The 18,465-nt window shown below is 40.9% G+C and overlaps 1 protein-coding gene across 1 annotated transcript in view; it reads right to left on the reverse strand.

The window, feature by feature from the left end:
• The window catches only part of spire2 (spire-type actin nucleation factor 2), a 54,376-nt gene that overhangs the window by 8,746 nt on the left and 27,165 nt on the right, over nucleotides 1–18,465 (reverse strand). The window contains exons 2-9 of the mRNA XM_085358731.1: nucleotides 14,785–14,828; nucleotides 13,613–14,005; nucleotides 11,381–11,461; nucleotides 11,116–11,280; nucleotides 10,344–10,430; nucleotides 9,720–9,837; nucleotides 6,150–6,316; nucleotides 3,396–3,618 (exon numbers count right to left, since the gene is read on the reverse strand). Of these exons, the coding sequence (XP_085214857.1) occupies nucleotides 3,396–3,618; nucleotides 6,150–6,316; nucleotides 9,720–9,837; nucleotides 10,344–10,430; nucleotides 11,116–11,280; nucleotides 11,381–11,461; nucleotides 13,613–14,005; nucleotides 14,785–14,828 (1,278 nt within the window). The remainder of the gene's footprint in view (nucleotides 1–3,395; nucleotides 3,619–6,149; nucleotides 6,317–9,719; nucleotides 9,838–10,343; nucleotides 10,431–11,115; nucleotides 11,281–11,380; nucleotides 11,462–13,612; nucleotides 14,006–14,784; nucleotides 14,829–18,465) is intronic.

An 18,465-nucleotide genomic window follows, 5' to 3' on the forward strand; every position in this document is an offset into this window, starting at 1 on the left:
GACAGCTATTACTGTCTGTACATTCACATTAAAAGAAACATTAAAAATGTCCAAGTTTTAAACTTTTTTAATGATAGAAGGTGATCAAGGGAGGTTTGTGGTTTTGGCTTGGTTTGTCCTTCTGAATTCACATATCTATTACAGACCAGGGTCTCGGGGTCTTTTATAAAGACAAACTTGATGTAAGAATGTACAGTACAACAAATCTGACCCATGCACAGAGACGTTTGAAACCTGCTGACACAGATGTTGAGGCGGTGAATCAAAGCCAAACTAATAATTGAATACAAGCTATCAATATATCCGATACCATCTGATACATTTATATTAACTTCAGACAACACACATCCTCCCACGATGTGAAGTAGAGACTTAGAAGGACAGACTCTACGGTGACCAACAGCAGTAGAGCCCATGTATAAATTACAGGGAGTGCAGAATTATTAGGCAAGTTGTATTTTTGAGGAATAATTTTATTATTGAACATCAACCATGTTCTCAGTGAACCCAAAAAACTCATTAATATCAAAGCTGAATGTTTTTGGAAGTAGTTTTTAGTTTGTTTTTAGTTTTAGCTATTTTAGGGGGATATCTGTGTGTGCAGGTGACTATTACTGTGCATAATTATTAGGCAACTTAACAAAAAACAAATATATACCCATTTCAATGATTTATTTTTACCAGTGAAACCAATATAACATCTCCACATTCACAAATATACATTTCTGACATTCAAAAACAAAACAAAAACAAATCAGCGACCAATATAGCCACCTTTCTTTGCAAGGACACTCAAAAGCCTGCCATCCATGGATTCTGTCAGTGTTTTGATCTGTTCACCATCAACATTGCGTGCAGCAGCAACCACAGCCTCCCAGACACTGTTCAGAGAGGTGTACTGTTTTCCCTCCTTGTAAATCTCACATTTGATGATGGACCACAGGTTCTCAATGGGGTTCAGATCAGGTGAACAAGGTGGCCATGTCATTAGTTTTTCTTCTTTTATACCCTTTCTTGCCAGCCACGCTGTGGAGTACTTGGACGCGTGTGATGGAGCATTGTCCTGCATGAAAATCATGTTTTTCTTGAAGGATGCAGACTTCTTCCTGTACCACTGCTTGAAGAAGGTGTCTTCCAGAAACTGGCAGTAGGACTGGGAGTTGAGCTTGACTCCATCCTCAACCCAAAAAGGCCCCACAAGCTCATCTTTGATGATACCAGCCCAAACCAGTACTCCACCTCCACCTTGCTGGCGTCTGAGTCGGACTGGAGCTCTCTGCCCTTTACCAATCCAGCCACGGGCCCATCCATCTGGCCCATCAAGACTCACTCTCATTTCATCAGTCCATAAAACCTTAGAAAAACCAGTCTTGAGATATTTCTTGGCCCAGTCTTGACGTTTCAGCTTGTGTGTCTTGTTCAGTGGTGGTCGTCTTTCAGCCTTTCTTACCTTGGCCATGTCTCTGAGTATTGCACACCTTGTGCTTTTGGGCACTCCAGTGATGTTGCAGCTCTGAAATATGGCCAAACTGGTGGCAAGTGGCATCTTGGCAGCTGCACGCTTGACTTTTCTCAGTTCATGGGCAGTTATTTTGCGCCTTGGTTTTTCCACACGCTTCTTGTGACCCTGTTGACTATTTTGAATGAAACGCTTGATTGTTCGATGATCACGCTTCAGAAGCTTTGCAATTTTGAGACTGCTGCATCCCTCTGCAAGATATCTCACTATTTTTGACTTTTCTGAGCCTGTCAAGTCCTTCTTTTGACCCATTTTGCCAAAGGAAAGGACGTTGCCTAATAATTATGCACACCTGATATAGGGTGTTGATGTCATTAGACCACACCCCTTCTCATTACAGAGATGCACATCACCTAATATGTTTAATTGGTAGTAGGCTTTCGAGCCTATACAGCTTGGAGTAAGACAACATGCATGAAGAGGATGATGAGGACAAAATACTCATTTGCCTAATAATTCTGCACTCCCTGTAATGTGTGTATACAGATACGTTAGGCAGGCCTGATATATCTCAGGTTTCAACCACACTGTGCAATGCGCTAAACTCTGTCGTGCTTGTTAACCGCTGAACTACGCAATATTACATCTTATTTTGTACTGCTTTACTCATATTTCTTGTATGGTGTACACGTTCCCTATTGTTGAATATAGTATTATTGTTATAATACAGAGAGGTGAGCCAGATATTGAGCAGACAAAGCCACATTAAGTTTCCAGGGCTGATAAACTCTTTCAGATTTGTGTCACGGTTAAGGTTTTGGTCAGAACTTTTTTTCCGAGCATCAATATCATGGGATTTGTTGTCATTTTCAACAGCAGGACTGCACAGATTTTATGCAGGTGACGAAGAGTAACAGAAACAAACACAGCTTCCTTGGACGCGTTCTGTTTCCTGATGATTCACTGCAGAAAAATGTTTTCAGTTTGAGAATTTCATATAGTATAACCTGTTTTGATGAGCCACCTATCCCACATGATGACATTAAGTGTTTAGCCAATAAGAAAACAGATAAAAGATCCAGGTAACCAGTGCTTGTTGTAGTTCAAAATCCTAGAAGTTTAGTTGGTGATGTTTTGCTACTAAAACTATGATATATCGTATATTTTTACGTATTAAAAGTCATGAGGTGTTTATGGTTGAATGTAGGTGTTTAGAGGGTGGGATACAAAGCTGATCCACGTGCACACATTTGCCTGAATGTATCCACGTATCTGATTTTTGTATGCTTTTAATCTGGATACTAATTCACTCTTTTATAAATGAGACCCCAGGACTTGTCCTCTGTCACGTTTAGAAACTTGCTGCTTAATCCCACTTTTTTTTCTCCTTGAAGGCTCAAAAACTGGCCCTGTGTCTCCCCCTATGGGAGGAGACTTAGCATTGCAGACAGGTGAATCATCAGCCACGGCTGGATCAGAGTCTGAAGACTTTCATAACAAGGAGACTCTTAAAACAGCTTATATCACTAGTGATTTTATTTCAAACAGGAAGCTCTAACCCCCTAAAATGAGCTGCTGCAGTGCTTGGCTGGGATTAATTCACAGACAACTTCTGAATGGTGGTGATTGTGAAGCACTGCCACACTGCTCAGTGCAGGCTGAATACACAACAAGCTGTGGTCCTGCACTGAAAACTGATTGCAGCTTCTTTTCAGTCCTCTGAATGAGACAGCACAGCTCGTCAGGGTCTATCGTTATATGGTAACAGTTCAGTACCTGTCAACTCAGACGCACCTGTTCATTTAAAGTTTAATTTCAATTAGTGTTTTTCTAGAGAGTAGTGTGTAACCAACATAGTTTGGAAAAAAAAACCCAGAGAGCACCTAGATACATAAAGAATTACGCATTTGAGTACTAGCATAGAGGACATTCTGACCTCTGTGATGAGGAGGAGCACCGGCGCTGGTTAGAGTCCTGGATCGAGGCCTGTCGACCCTCAGCTTGACCACCCCGCTCAGCTGGGCCGACTCAGAGAGCGAAGGAAGCATTTCCCCACGGAGCACAGCCAGGTCGTGCTCCGAGAAGGACCGATCTCTTTTCAGAGGAATCGGGGAGCTCTCAGTCCTCCGCAGCTCCCCATTATCTGGAGACTCCTCCTCCTTTGGTGGAAAGGTGGTGGGTGAGGAAAGATTCGGGGTGGGGAGGAAAAGTGAGGGACCAGGGAGATGAGCAGGAAGAAAGTAAAGAGAAGTCACCAGATAATAATGATCTATCAGCTTTAATTCTCAATTTTCTTCACAGTTTAGGATGCATCTATCCTGAGCAGTGTTTTCCAGCTCTTCCTGCAGGATCCTGTGTGTTCCCAGGACAGAATAAATCCAGTACCTTGCAAAACTAAGCTAACTAATATGTTATTTGCAGATTCACTCCGAAAACCTTCAAACATTCAATTTAATTATGAAGCTTTTAGTCTTCCTCAAAGCTTCTCAACCTAAAGGTCAGGACCCCATTTGGGTCCAAGCAATATACAGTCTGCGAAGTTTTATAGACGCACCACAAGGGCGGGTTATTAACTTAGTACTGGTTTACTTCACCAATTCGTTAAGCTCAGATGGATATTGTATGGGAATATGGGAGACTCCTCAGTAGCAATTCCACCTGAAATGACCTTCTTTTTCTTTCTTTGTTTTTTTTTTAAGCAGGAGGATCCCTTTTTATTCTCCTGCATTTTATCAGTTCAGTGTGACATTTAGCTTTTGAGTGAAAATGGAGGAAGTGAAAATTAGTTTTTGCCTGTCAAACAGAAATTTAACACCACTATGCAGGCCTGTCTGGGAAATTTACCCCAGAGTGGGAAGAAAGATGTGAGGAGAGCTGCACCCTAAAGTTTGACAACAGGTTACTAAAAACACGTTTTTAAATATATTTAAGGAGATTTAATAACATAGTGTTGCTCTCTGAATCTGAGTATCAATTACAGACCATAAGAGAGCCTGCCAGCATTGGGTCCAGTTTTGTGGGATTAAATAAGCATTCTGATATTAATGTATGAGCTGACACACCTTATATACACACACTTGATAAATTAAAGCAAAATCCTACAATGCCATAAGTCTATGGGAGTCTTAAAGAGGGAAAACTACTATTATTACAAAACATATTCTGACAGTTGGTGCTTTGATTGGGTTAGGATCTCGTGTGCTTGTACCCTGTGGGCGTCAGTGGTCTCTTCCACTTTCATCAGGACAAAATATTTAATTATAGGATGATGGAATGTATTGATGTAATTGGATGGAAGTGTCATGTGGACATTTCTGCTCTCAGGTTTTAAAGCCAAACAAGCATGATACTTTAGGAAAACAATGCCACAAAAATGCGTTTGTAGAGGTATTGCAGACTAGATCTCACTGCTAAAGGAGGAGCTCTAAACACAACTGCTTAAATAGACAGTAAATGGGATGTGTGGCACTGGCAGATCGTGTGGACACTTGTGAGTCTTCCCTCTAAGGCACACGTGTCGAACTCCAGGCCTCGAGGACCGGTGTCCTGCAGGTTTTAGATGCGTCTTTGATCCAACACAGCTGATTTAATGGCTAAATGAGCTCCTCAACTTGTCTTGAAGTTCTCCAGAGGCCTGGTAATGAGCTAATCATTTTATTCAGGTGTGTTGACCCAGGGTGAGATCTAAAACCTGCAGGACACCGGCCCTCGAGGCCTGGAGTCCGACACCCCTGCTCTAAGGGCAGGGTGCTCAAACTGGTGGCCTCCACCAGGGGGCTGGTGGAGGCCCTTTGTTCTGAATTTCTGTTCAGGTTCTACTCATTTGTCAGAGCCACAGGGAGAAACTGGAAATGAGCAAAATAGCTGCATGAACCTCTGGAGGCCCCTCCTCTGAAGCACATCCTGTAGTTTTAAATGGAAATCCTATTTGGACAAAAAGTGAAATTTCCAGGAATCCTAGAATCCCGGGCTAATGTTAATCCCATTCAAACTGACTCATTTTCCTGGTCAATTCAAACAGAGTAACATTGAAAACATCACCCCTGTGGAAATGTTTGCACAGCTTAAACTATAATCTACTTTAAATTAGTTTGGAACAGCTGAGATATTACAGTAAGTAGTTGCTGTCTGCAGTGCCTTACAGGATGGCCACAGACGAGGTTTAAAACGCTTGAGAGACTCGTTAAACCGTCACAGATGTACTCGGTGCAAGGAAAGAAGCAGGAGAGAGATTGTGACATATACCCAATGCCTCATTTCCTAACCAAAAACTTGCAGCACGTAGCAGTAGTATAATATGAAATGTGAAAGCAAGGTGAAAATGAAAGAAAGGACTGAGGAGGCAGACTGTAAACATGTCATTCCCTCTGGATTAAGCAGCAGTCAGTTTTGACCTGCAGATATCTCCCCCCATGCACATGTGAGGATATTTTTTAAAGTGCTAAAGCGTAGGGGAGCTTTAATGTTTGATGTAACACAGCAAGAGCAAGAAGAGAGAAAGAAAGAATTTCCCAAGTTGCTGAGTCTTTGTGCAAAAGAGAAAGCGATTCTTCCCAGTCACTGTTTCATTTTCCTCCTCAGAGAGGAATCTTAACCCACTTAGATTGGGAAACAGAGCGTGTGCTGCTGTTAAAAACAACACTGAGCCCACTTTCCTATTCCCCTTCAAGATCACAGAGTTCCAGCTCACCTCTGATATGTTCATCTCCTCCATCTCGGCCAGGGTCGGGGCCTTGAGCAGGATGCGAGGACGGGTTGGTGGCCGGGGTCCGAGCTCTGACACGGATAGGTCGATGCATGAAGTGGATTTGACATTGCAGGGACACGTCTGAGCCAGACAGGGCAGAGAGCCAAATGCTGAGGGAAGAGAAACCAGAAACCAGAAAATCTCAGGTGTGCTGAGATCAGAAGGGAGTAATCAGACGCACCCTGTGTACCACTTTGGAGTCAGTGCAATGAAGCAGCTCCGCCTTATTCCATAAGTTGCAGAAAGGTTCTGTTTTCAGTTTTGTTCATATTGTCAGAAAGGGTTAATACTCATAGGCATCACGACCTTCCAAGAACAGCAAATTCTTGGTGAGGACTCAGTGAAAAGCTCCAGGCCGGAGCAAAAGCCTTGGCACCAAACTCATAACTTTGACAGTCCCCCCGAGCCAATTCTGAAATTGCTCTTCCTTCATTAAAAATACAAAAAAAAAACAAAAAACAACAAAATTTAAAAAAAAAAAAAAAAACAGCCAGTGGATACAAACAATGACATGAGACGTGCTGTTCTGATGTAATATTATGGCTCAATTTGTCCTAAACCACCTGCCACAAACCTCAGTGAATCATGTTAACTGTGATTAATTTAAATTTTAGCCCTATCGAAATTTATTCACACTGAAATTCCTACAAATACACTATATGGACCTCACCTCTTAATCTTTAAATTCAGGTGTTTTCAGCCTCATTGGCACAGGCATATAAGATCAAACACCTCACCTGGAGTCTGCCTTTGAATAACATTTGTGAAAGAATGGGTTATTAAAAAGAGTTCAGTGAATACTATAACAGCACGTCACACTTGCAACAGATTTATTCCCTCATAGATTCCTCCTGTGGCATTAACATCAGCACAAAAGCTGTCCACTGGGAGCTTCACGACATGGATTTTATGTCCAAACAGCTCCGGTAGGTCTAATGCGTAGGTGTCATAGCACTTTGGTCCATTTAAGGTAAATATACAATAAAGCAAGCTAAAACAATTAACAGCATCAACACCTTTCTGTCACAAAACTGAGAGTACAACTTCTTTATAAAGTCCCTGCAGAAGCAGACCACTATTAAATGGCTGAAAAAATCCTGTAGGAGTTTGAGGAGACCAAAAAAAAAGGATAAAAATAACACAAATACTGGACTTTTCCAAGTAGCCAGTCAATCCATGCTTCCATAAACTTTTAAGGTGGTATAAGTAAAAACTAAAGGAAAAAAATAATAATAAATGTGTGTGGATCAGCCAAAACCTGCTAAATTCATTGGTTTGATGGTTGATGGTTTCGAAAATAACTCTAAAGTCTGCATTTACACAGCAGTAATTGGAAGTCCTCTAAAAGCACAAAGCAAGTGATTGACTTTAATTCTTAAATTGTATTTTACCCACAGACATATCAGCATAAAAAACTCCCTTCAGATACAAGTCAAGACATTCGATTCCTCTTTCTGAATAAAAGCATGCCAGTCCCAGTTGACTAATTTCAGTCTCTGCAAGGCAGCTTGCTTTATAAACAGTCCGCACACTAAAACACGCTGACCTTGATCTGAAAATAGCAGGTCAATATTTATGAAACGTGAGATGACCTTCATGTGTACTGCAGCTCTAAATAGAAAAGTATTGTTGTGACTCTCAAAAGCTACAGTACAGAATGTCCAGACTCACTATGATGCAATTATTTCATCAGTTTAATGCAACTGTATTCACCTCTGAAAGGGCAACTGCATGCAGCTGCAAGCCAACTAGATCAACAAACACACGCTGTAGACAGGCTTAAATTTAAATATAATATTCATTATAATGAGAACATTATTGAGCACTTGCAAGGACTGATGAGGTTTCTGACAATATAAATAAACTTTCATTACTTAATCTATATACAAACAATAGATTAGGCAGTAGTTTAATATGTACTTGTGAGTGCTTTATTCTGCAAGTGCATCCAGTCAGAACAACAAAACACAATATGCAACCACTTTATCAAAGAAGTACTTTGTAGGTCTTTCTATCCAGCAGCTTGCAGCTTGCATGGTACAGCTGGACTCTACACAAGCGAGCTCAGTTTTTAGGTCATTGACAGGGTTTAAAAACCATTACAGAGTCCCAACTCTCGTCCCCTGTGATGGTCCTTATAACGAAAATAGGGCCAGCTTGACAGAGAAGCTGATACTTGCTCGGTGCCTTGGTTTTAGGCTCATGGTGACACTCAGGGAGTGACCCAACAATAGCAGCAGGTTATTAAAGCCCTGTCCAAGGAGACTATGAATATGTTTGTTTGTTTTTTAACTCAATGTTAAAGTTAACTTAATGATCACACTTTACATGGTAAAAACGATCTGTGTTTTATCTTTACTGCTGGAATGACCCAGTCACAGGTCCCTGATGCCTAATAAAATACCTGACCGTACATTCTCTCCATGATATTTACATTCTTGTTAAAGACTATTAGCAGTGTACTGCTTCTAAAATATGGTCTAAAAAATTAAACCATGTGTTTGTTTGCTGGGATATGGATTGCAGAGTGGGAGAAGGGTTATTTTAAAAAAAAATATTTTTGCCTTTATTAAACAGTGCAGTGGTGGAGTGTGAAATATAAAGTTGGGAAAGACCTGCAGAAGGCCTTGGGTCGGTACAGGCATTTTTGGCAGGAGTGCCTTAAACCTGCATTCTTTCTAATGGTCAGCAGGGGGCGACTCATGTGGCCATAAAAAGAACTAGAGAATATGCAGGCGTCTGTGAGGAAAGGAAAAAATGCTCACTTGATCATTGACCTATTTCCTGTAAGCACTTTCCTGGTCGGTTTGTGACCTCAGTCACTACTTTTACGTCTTAATTATAACAACATGGATTTCCCTCTTCAAATAACTGTAATTGCTGTCTTTGTGACTATCAGTCTCTTACACCATTGAGGGAGAATTTTGGCCCAATCTTCTTTACAGCATTGCTCACTGAGGTTTTTATGCGCAGCTCTCTGTGGTATTTCAGTCAGGTCGAGGTTTAGACTTTGACTGGGTCACCGCAGCACTTTGATTCTTTACTTTTAGAGTACCCGGGCAAAATGTGGATGCAAAATGAGCACAAATCATCCCGTGCTTGAAGTTGGTTTGAGGTATTTGTGCTGATGGCGTGTGTTTGGTTTTCGCCAAACATCAAACTGAAAATAAAAGTTTATTTAATCACCCAGTTCTTGGTACCTGGTATCTCTTTTGGGCAAAAGCAAATGCTATGGTGAAATGTGCAATATGAAACCTGTCCAAACTCTCTTTTCCCAGCTTATCCAAACTGAGTGGAGGGATACCAAACAGCAGAAATTAGGTTTACTTGTGTCACACGCTTTAAGCCTGTGAACCAGGACTCGCAGGTCTCCTTTGGCACTTTGTGTCTTAACAACAATCTCTAAATGCAAATCTATGCAGAGCTTTTGAACCTCCTTTTGATTAGTGGCATTCTTTGTTCTGTTTATTTTGTTTTATCTATCAACACCAACATCAAAGATTGTTCCCTTACGTCTCGAGCTGGGTGGAACTACTGGTCTAAGCTTCCTCTCCTGCTTGATCTCAGCCAGGACCCGGTCATGGAGAGACTGCTGCTGTGGGGGAGGAGGAGGGAGGCTGCGCTCTGAAACCTAAAGAAGAGAGGCAATTAGGTCACATCCACGAGTGAGAAATAAATATAAGTATATTACTTTTGTACTTTGAAGAGAGATTTTGATTACTCAGTACAGGTTATGCAGTCCATGTCCAGATGTTGAAATTTAAAAACCATGACACAACCACACAGAAGAAAACAGCACTGTGCTATGATATCAGTGAATGTTAGAAATGAGGCTTAATAAACTTCCAAACAAAAATAAGACATTTACTGGACATCTAAGTATTATTTATTAGCATGTATCAAAGAGGGCAGCATTAAGAAAAAAAACCTAAACTAAACATTGTCCACTGGAGGTAGTTTTTATTTTTATTGCACAAAAACACGAGCGCACGATGGTAAAGTGGAGACTGCATCCATGACAGAAGCATTACACTGCTAACATAACTTCAGCTCTCTGCAAGCACCTGCACAGACAGCGTGCTAACACTAAGCTAGCCAAGAACGCAGAGAGAGGAAAAAACCCCTAAACCCACTTACTGGTTTAAGTGGAGGTCTTGATCTGATGAAATCCAGGATCAGTTCATGAGCATTTCTCTTCACTCTAGTAGGAATATCACCGTCCACCTGAATAAGCCAGGAAACAATGCAGAGCTTACTTCCTAAGTCTAACTTTTGTCAAGATAGACAGAAGGCTAAGATGGATAGCAGCGACTCTTTTTTGGCCTCTTGATCAAAGTACATTGCAACATGTTATAAACATCACATAGTCAAAGCAGATAAAACAGACTCCACACATCCAGGAGCATATTCTGGAATCCAAAGCTGCCTATAAACTATAACAGAACATTAGAAATATCCGACTCTCTCACCATACTATACTCATTATAATGTATAGAAGTTAAATAGAAATTGTAATCACAATCACAGCACATGCTGTAATCTGCTGGTATTTTCAAAAAACTGCAGCTGCTGCCAAAACAGCAGAAGGCTGAGAAAGGCCTTTATTAATATTTGCATTGTAAAGCTGAATTATGCATCTGCCTGTGGAGAAGGCCTCGAGATGATTCACTGCCACATGCATGCCTCCTATACAACATTTTCTTTCTGCAGTGAAGCCAATTTACAATACATGCATGATGCAGTAAGGTGCCTGAAAAAGGCCTCTAGTCTGATTCCTGTCTGCCCTGAGATGACTCCTATCAAGTTTCCAGTGAAAACATTTCAGAGCTTTAAGTGCTTACTCTGCAAAAACAGCTCCACTGATTTCAGCTTCTTTACATTTCACCACCTTTCATGTCCGAACTCTCACCATAACTTTGCGTAGCTGGAACTTGCGAGCTCGTATGTCCTGCATGAGCATCTCGAACGGCGTGAGGCTGAACTCGGTGGGCAGCGGGTTGAACGGCTGCTCCTGCACCTTCTTCAGCTTCACTCCCTGCCTGAGCTCCTTCATCAGCTGCACCCACAGACGGGCCTGGCATTAAGCAATACGCAAACAACAACACCACTCATGTGCATGTGTCAGAGCAACAACACTGCTGTCCTCCCTGTCACAGACTGAATTCTCCCCTCACCCAGTCTCTGTGTTTCAGAGTGTCCAGTTCAGCCGTAGATCTGTCTTCCAGAGATTCCTCTGATGAGATCTTCTTCAGCATCTGGGCAACAAAAACATTTTTTTGTAGACAGCAGCAGTTGTCCATGACGACTGATTTTTACCTCTAAAACATGCCCACATCCACCTATAGTAAGTAAAGCAGGTCTGTGCTTCAACATAATATTCCCGTATTGTGTGTGTATAACCTCTTTTTAAGTTTTGTGGATATTATACATGGTTATGCTCAGGATATGTCGACGAGTTTCCACTGGAAATGCCTTTTGGTTAAACTGTCAGCAAGGAATTTGCATTTGCACTGTTAATTTTTTATATAACTTTAATGCACATAAAAAACAGCTGCTTGTTTAAGTGAAAATACATTGATGGGTTTTTTTTTGCACTAATAAAGTTGTGGAGTTGTATTTTGTCTCGCGTCAATTATATTGTCAGTTATATTGTTATTGCAAATTTTCAAATGTATATCGTGATAAATATTTTTGGCCATATAGCCCTGCCCTAACATAAATTACTGCAGAGATTCTGTTGACTTTACAAATTTAGAAAAGGTATAAAATGGTTAAATATGACACTGGAGACAAATCCAGTTACCCAAAGCTTATTTACAGAAATTCATTTATAAAGGCCATGAAAACCAAACGTTCCAGCTCATCCTGCTTCTTCCCCCCCTGAATTCTTTGAATAACTTTAACTTATTTTAAAAGCATCCACAAATCAATTTGTCAGTGTTTTGTCAGAAGTGTTTACACTTCAGCTGCTGATGTGACATTTTAATTGCTTTCAACATCTGCAAGTCCACTAATACTTCAACTGTTTTAGCACCTAATAAGTGTACATGAAAGTATCAATTGAAGTATTTGTGATAGAGATGCTTCGGGAATTTTTCAGAAAACCTATCAAGATGTAAGCAAGTCAAAAACTTGATAATATATCAAGTTGTGGAAACCAGAATTACAACATATTGCACTGACTGACTCGGAATAAAGTCTACATTCATTAGTCTTCCCATATGTTCTTGATGGGACAGCTGTGAGCGTGTCATTTTGGGTGAATGCTAATTAATAAACCATCACTAATGTTAGTTGCTAACAATACATATGAAGCCATTCATATCATTTTTGTTGCCCCGCCTGAGTAAATTATTCAGACAGTTGTCTTCTTCTTCTTCATTTGGCTGCTCCCTTTAGGGGTTGCAACATCTGCCTCCATCTTATTCTAGCATCGCTCACATCGCCCTTGGGCACACCAACCCTCTGCATGTTCTCCTTCTCTACATTCATGAATCTCCTCTGAGGTTTATTTTCCCCCTGCCTGGAAGCTCCAATTTTAACACCCTTTTAAAATTATTTTATTTTCACTCTTGCTCATATCCCTCTGTCACAAGTCATCCCTGACACTCCACCAAATCCACCCGTCTCATGCTCTCTTCTTCTCCTCTTTTGTGCACTGTCCATTGCTTTGGATGGTCGACCTCAAGTGTTTAAACTCATCTAAACTTCACCATCTCTGCGCCTTGTACCCTGCTCTCACTACAGATCACAATGTCATCTGCAAAAGTCTCAGCTCAAGGAGACTCCTGCCTGACTCCTGTCTCCTGCCTTTTTAAAAATTTTTGGGTTGGGTTGGAGGGTAAAATCAGGTGGAGATACAGCTGCTGAAACAGAAAGGTATTAACTAACAACGACTCTGGACTGAAGGCTCTCTGCCTCATCTGGATCTGCTAGAATGACACAGTGTCAGTCTACCATCTGCATGTACTCATGTAAACAGCTTTCTGCACCATGTTTCTGCTAAATATCGACCAAAAAGCAGAAACACTGCAGTGACACGCCGCAAGTCAGATTTAAGGTTGAGTAGTTGGAGGAAACTGTGGAGGCGGCTTCTTCAGTCATTTATCAGTCTGCAGGATGTAAACAGGAATATTAATGGAGAAAGGCTGTAAGAATTTCACATTTAGAGGGCACACACAAACACTACACCACTGAAGCAGCAGCTGTGGCGTGTCAGTTATTCTTGTTTACACCTGTTTACAGGTGGCACACACCTGATGCTTTCAAGGACAGCTGAAACCTGAGATTGCATTACGCTGCTGAGTCAACTCTTTATTGTTTTTCTTCTTTTTAACATTCCAGTCTATCCTATGAATACAAAAAACAAAACATAAAATGACGAGATGATAACAAACTCAGCGTACCTCCTTTGCATCTCTGATCTTGACGAGGAAGGTCTGCAGCTCCAGGGTCTCAACAAACAGAGCCCTGCAGACGGCCTGGTAGTGCTCCGGAGCCAGACTTGGGTTTGCCAGTCGAGATGCACACAGCGCCATCACCTGGCAGAACGTACACACCGGCCTGATTATGTCCTCCCGGTCCTCCTCTTCCTCTACCTCCTCCTCCTCCTCTTCCTGTCCACTGTACCCCTCATCTGTTGTTGCGTTTCCGGCGGTGCTGTAGCCCCCTCCGCTTTGATCCCCTGCCGCCATGCGTTCGATGAGGCGCTCCAGCTGTGGGCTGAGCTCGCGCTCCTCAGTGTCATCCAGCCCCCAATCCAGGGCTCGGTAGATAGCCACGCCGAGCAGGTGGACCAGCTGGAGGGATGAATGAGGAGGAACACAGAAAGTCAGTTAAAAGTATTGCTAATAACTGTTTTACAGGTCCAGATAAATATAATCTAATTCACATAAAAGACTCCCTTTTAAGCATTCTTCACCCATGTTGCTGTTGCGAAGCTGGGATGTCAAACATAAGGCCCAGAGGCCAGAAGCAGCACCGCAAACACTCAATCTGGCCCACTGGATGACTTTGGAAAATGTGAAAAGGGACGTCAATTTTGGACTTTTCACTGAATTTTTACAGTTTTTAAAGTTTTACAGTTTTCGTGGTAAAGACATCCCCCACTAGTATTAAATAAACAATTAATGACAATAAAATTTCCTTTTTTCCCCACCAACTACTATAGATTTGTAATTATTATCATTATCATCTATTTATTTAATTTTTACAGTGGGTCCACTGTAAAATTGTGATTACAACTTAACCTGAAGGTGGCGATGTTGTCTCACTGTCCTAATCCCTGCCTTCCTGTTGAAAGGGATTTTTCCCTTCCACTGTCGCCAAATGCTTGCCCATAACATTCAGACAGCCTGATAGGATTTCTTTTTAACTTTGTAGAGTCTTTACCTTGGAATATGAAAGTGCCTTGAGGTGACTGTTGTTGTGATTTGGCGCTATATAATAAAACTGATTTGAACTGAATCTACCATTGTTTTCAGTAACAGCAACTTTGACCCCAAGGACAAGGGACAAAAAAGTACTACACACCTTTGAAAAGCCTGACAGTAACTTATGTCTAGAGTTTCTTTCTCACCTGGCACTCTGTAGCAGGAGAACGAGGAGGCCCATCAGTGTCATCTAAAGAGACAAAAACAAAAAGATGAAACCAATAAAACCAATCTGCAAAGGTTAAGATTTTGCAATATTTTACACCTACTCCTTTTCAATCTCTAAAGAACAGAGAAAAAATGCAATATTGATTTATACACTTCACCCATCTAAAAAGTTTCATTTCCAATATGATTAAAAAAAATGCTAATAAATTGTATAAAGTAAATCCTTTGTACAATATTTTAATATACAGCAAACTAAATAAAAATATCACCTCATATACCACCTAAATGTAAAACAAATAAAGCAGTCTCCACGTGCAAAACACGAGATGTTGATTTTCTCAACAAGTAAACCCACATTAAGGCGTTCTGTCCTAATTCTCCTCTGCGTCGTGGATCTGGCTCATTTGTTGATTTGATTTTATGCTATTACAAACTTTTTTCCCCACCTCTCTTCTGTGGTGCTGCCCCATTATTTAGCTTTAATGACTGAGCTTAACTTTTGAAACTTGAATCCAAACTAAGATTTGTTCTGAGCAGTTCGCATCTCACTTTTTTAATACACCCCTCAGGTTCCCCCCCTTGCCGATGTAGCCTCGTTAAAATGTCCCAAAGCACAGATTTTATCATTTAAATTAGTTTTACATAAATTTGAGTATTCTGGAACATCCTTCAGGCAGGAAAAAAGGACAAAACCAGTCTCACTTATTATTTGTAATTTTTGAGTTTTTCCCTTTCCAGTATAAATATTTAAAAGCACTCTGCTGTACGATTATGGAGATGGATAGGACTCTTTTCTGCAGCAGCCGTTTTTCACCCCAATTCACTTCCATTTAATGCTCGTCACTTGTCATATAACACACCAGAGACATGGTTAATGGGCACATGAAGCAATTTGCACCTGTCCCTGCTTCACTTTGCTCAAACTACAACGTCACAAAGATTGATTACGAAAAAGCACAATTTTAAGGTCCAGCTGCTTCTCAGACTACATAAATGTGGAGAAGCCTGAGAAAATATCTATCAAGGTTTAAAAAAATTATATATTAATCAAAAATGTGAATGAAAATATTAAGAAATGTCCACTTTCTACTGAAGAGGTGATGCTGTTAACTGCTGCATTTATCAAGGCATCCAGTGTCTTTGAGTAAAATTAATGATTCTGAAATCTGGAAATACAAAAATTAAGACAAGAAATGAAATCTGACTTCCACTAGAGCTTGATTTTTTTTTCTAATGATCTTTATTTACAGAAACTACATAAGACCACTCCCACTCTTCACACGAGGGAACAAGTAACATAGTGGAAATATTACCATGTGTGTTTATCAAGTTTTTCAAAGTTTAGTGATGGTTTCAAACAAGGTGGGAAATACAGCAGCAGAGCAGTTTGCATGATGAGCTAAGATAAGATAAGATAAGATAAGATAACCTTTATTAGTCCCACACGTGGGAAATTTGTTTTGTCACAGCAGGAAGTGGACAGTGCAAAAGTTATGACGCAAAAATTAGAATACAATAAGAATAAATACAGTACACAGCTGTACAGAATAGAATAAAATAAAATACTATATACAGTAGAATAAAATAGAATAAAAATATACAATAAGATAAAAATAGAATACGAATGCTATATACAACTGAGTAAAAATACAACGATGCCAGAAAAGATTATTGCACTTAGTGTTATTGCACATGTGTGGATGTGTGTGTTTGTTCAGTTAAAGTCTTTGTTGTGGAGTCTGACAGCAGTGGGGAGGAAAGACCTGCGAAATCTCTCCATCCCACACCGTGGGTGCCGCAGTCTCCCACTGAAGGAGCTGCTCAGTGCTGTCACAGTCTGCTGCATGGGGTGGGAGACGTTGTCCAACAGGGATGACAGCTTAGCCGCCATTCTCCTGTCACTCACCACCTCCACTGGGTCCAGAGGGCATCCTAGAACAGAGCTGGCCCTTTGGATCACCCCGTTCAGTCTCTTCCTGTCCCCAGCAGAGATGCTGCCGCCCCAGCAGACCACGTCATAAAAGATAGCAGAAGCCACCACAGAGTCATAGAAGGTCTTCAGGAGTGGGCCCTCCACCCCAAACGACCTGAGTCTCCGCAGCAGGTACAACCTGCTCTGCCCTTTCCTGTAGAGGGCGTCTGAGTTATGAGTCCAGTCCAGTCTGTTGTTCAGATGAACACCAAGGTACCTGTAGCTGTCCACAGCCTCAATGTCCATACCCTGGATGTTCAGTGGTTGCAGTGGAGAATGCTTGTGCCTGCGGAAGTCTACCACCAGCTCCTTGGTTTTACTGGCGTTGATCTGGAGGTAGTTCAGCTGGCACCAGTCCACAAAGCTGCATAAAAGATTGCATGGCTTTATTGCTTTTCCTCTGATAAAGGATGGTGAAGCACCCCCCTTGCTGAAGGAGGCAATAAAGGAAACATTGAAGCACCTTTCTTTAGTACTTAGAGACACAAATTCAGTTAAGAGCTTTCTTAAGCAGGGTCAGTTTGACTGAGAGTACTGTAGCGTCACATTTCTGATTAGGAAATACAAAAATAGTTTACCCCAAGAGCTTTTCGAGCAGGTGACTGGAGTTCCCTAACATTATTTGTGCCTCGGCCCTGCTGAGGACAGCATGAAGAGTGAATGTGCTAAAATGATATAATAGTCGAGCACATTAGTAATTTTTGAAAACTACAAACAAAGAAGACTTTGAGTTTGTAACAAAATAATTGAAAGCTGTAAACACTTCCCAATAAGCTTTTGTTTTCCATGCAGGTACGATGGCAAAAGCATGAAAGGTTTTTTAGCTTCCAGCGCCAATGATTCCTGAACCAATAAGGATAGAGTATAACTGGGACCACTCAGGCTGGGCAGTTTGGAGACACAAAGCTGAGATTTTTTAGACACGTGCAGAGGAAGATGCTGAAGATGAAGCTTCCAGGCAGGAGGAAAAGAGGAAGGCCACAGAGGAGGTTCATGGATGTAGTGAAGGAGGACATGCAGAGGGCTGGTGTGACAGAGGAGGACGATGGAGATAGCGTGAGGTGGAAGCAAATGAGCCACTGTGGTAACTTCTAAATGGAGCAGATGAAAGATGATGAAGCTGGTAATGGAACCCACAGTTCCCATTATCCAAATGGATTCAGTTAGACTACAGTTAGACTACTTTCCACGGAGCTTGTTTTTATTCATCTCAGGTTGAGGAATAAATTCCACTGGTTTTCTTTAAACTGTGAGTGAGAGCATGTTATACCTGAAGATATTTTGTTAAAGAGCAAAATTAGGTTAAAGTTCACCAAAAAATTTTGAAAGAAAAATGTTTATGAGCCTAAATGTCGGAGAAAGTGGCTTGTATGTTTTTTATTTCAAAGTCTTTTGATGGCTTTATTTTCAACATGTAAATAAAAATAAGCAACAAAAGTGCATTGTAAACAGGTTAAGTAGGAAACGGATGGCAAATTGCCACCAAAAGCACTACACCACCTAGCCATTGCTTAACCTAATGGGTTGAAAGGAGCACATTGTAGTAGTGCTCACAATAGTTTTTGTTGTTTCTGGTTTAACAAGCCCTGCTTTCTTCCCAGTGAATGTTTATTAAATCATGTTTCAAGTCAAGGTTGCAAGTTATTATTTTGTTATAAAATATTAAAACCAACTTTTCAGCTTTTTA

Source organism: Diplotaxodon limnothrissa, linkage group LG7 (genome assembly GCF_057381915.1).
Source record: "Diplotaxodon limnothrissa isolate DT_005_m linkage group LG7, D_limnothrissa_male_GT1.1, whole genome shotgun sequence".
NCBI classification, from domain to species: Eukaryota; Metazoa; Chordata; class Actinopteri; order Cichliformes; family Cichlidae; genus Diplotaxodon; species Diplotaxodon limnothrissa.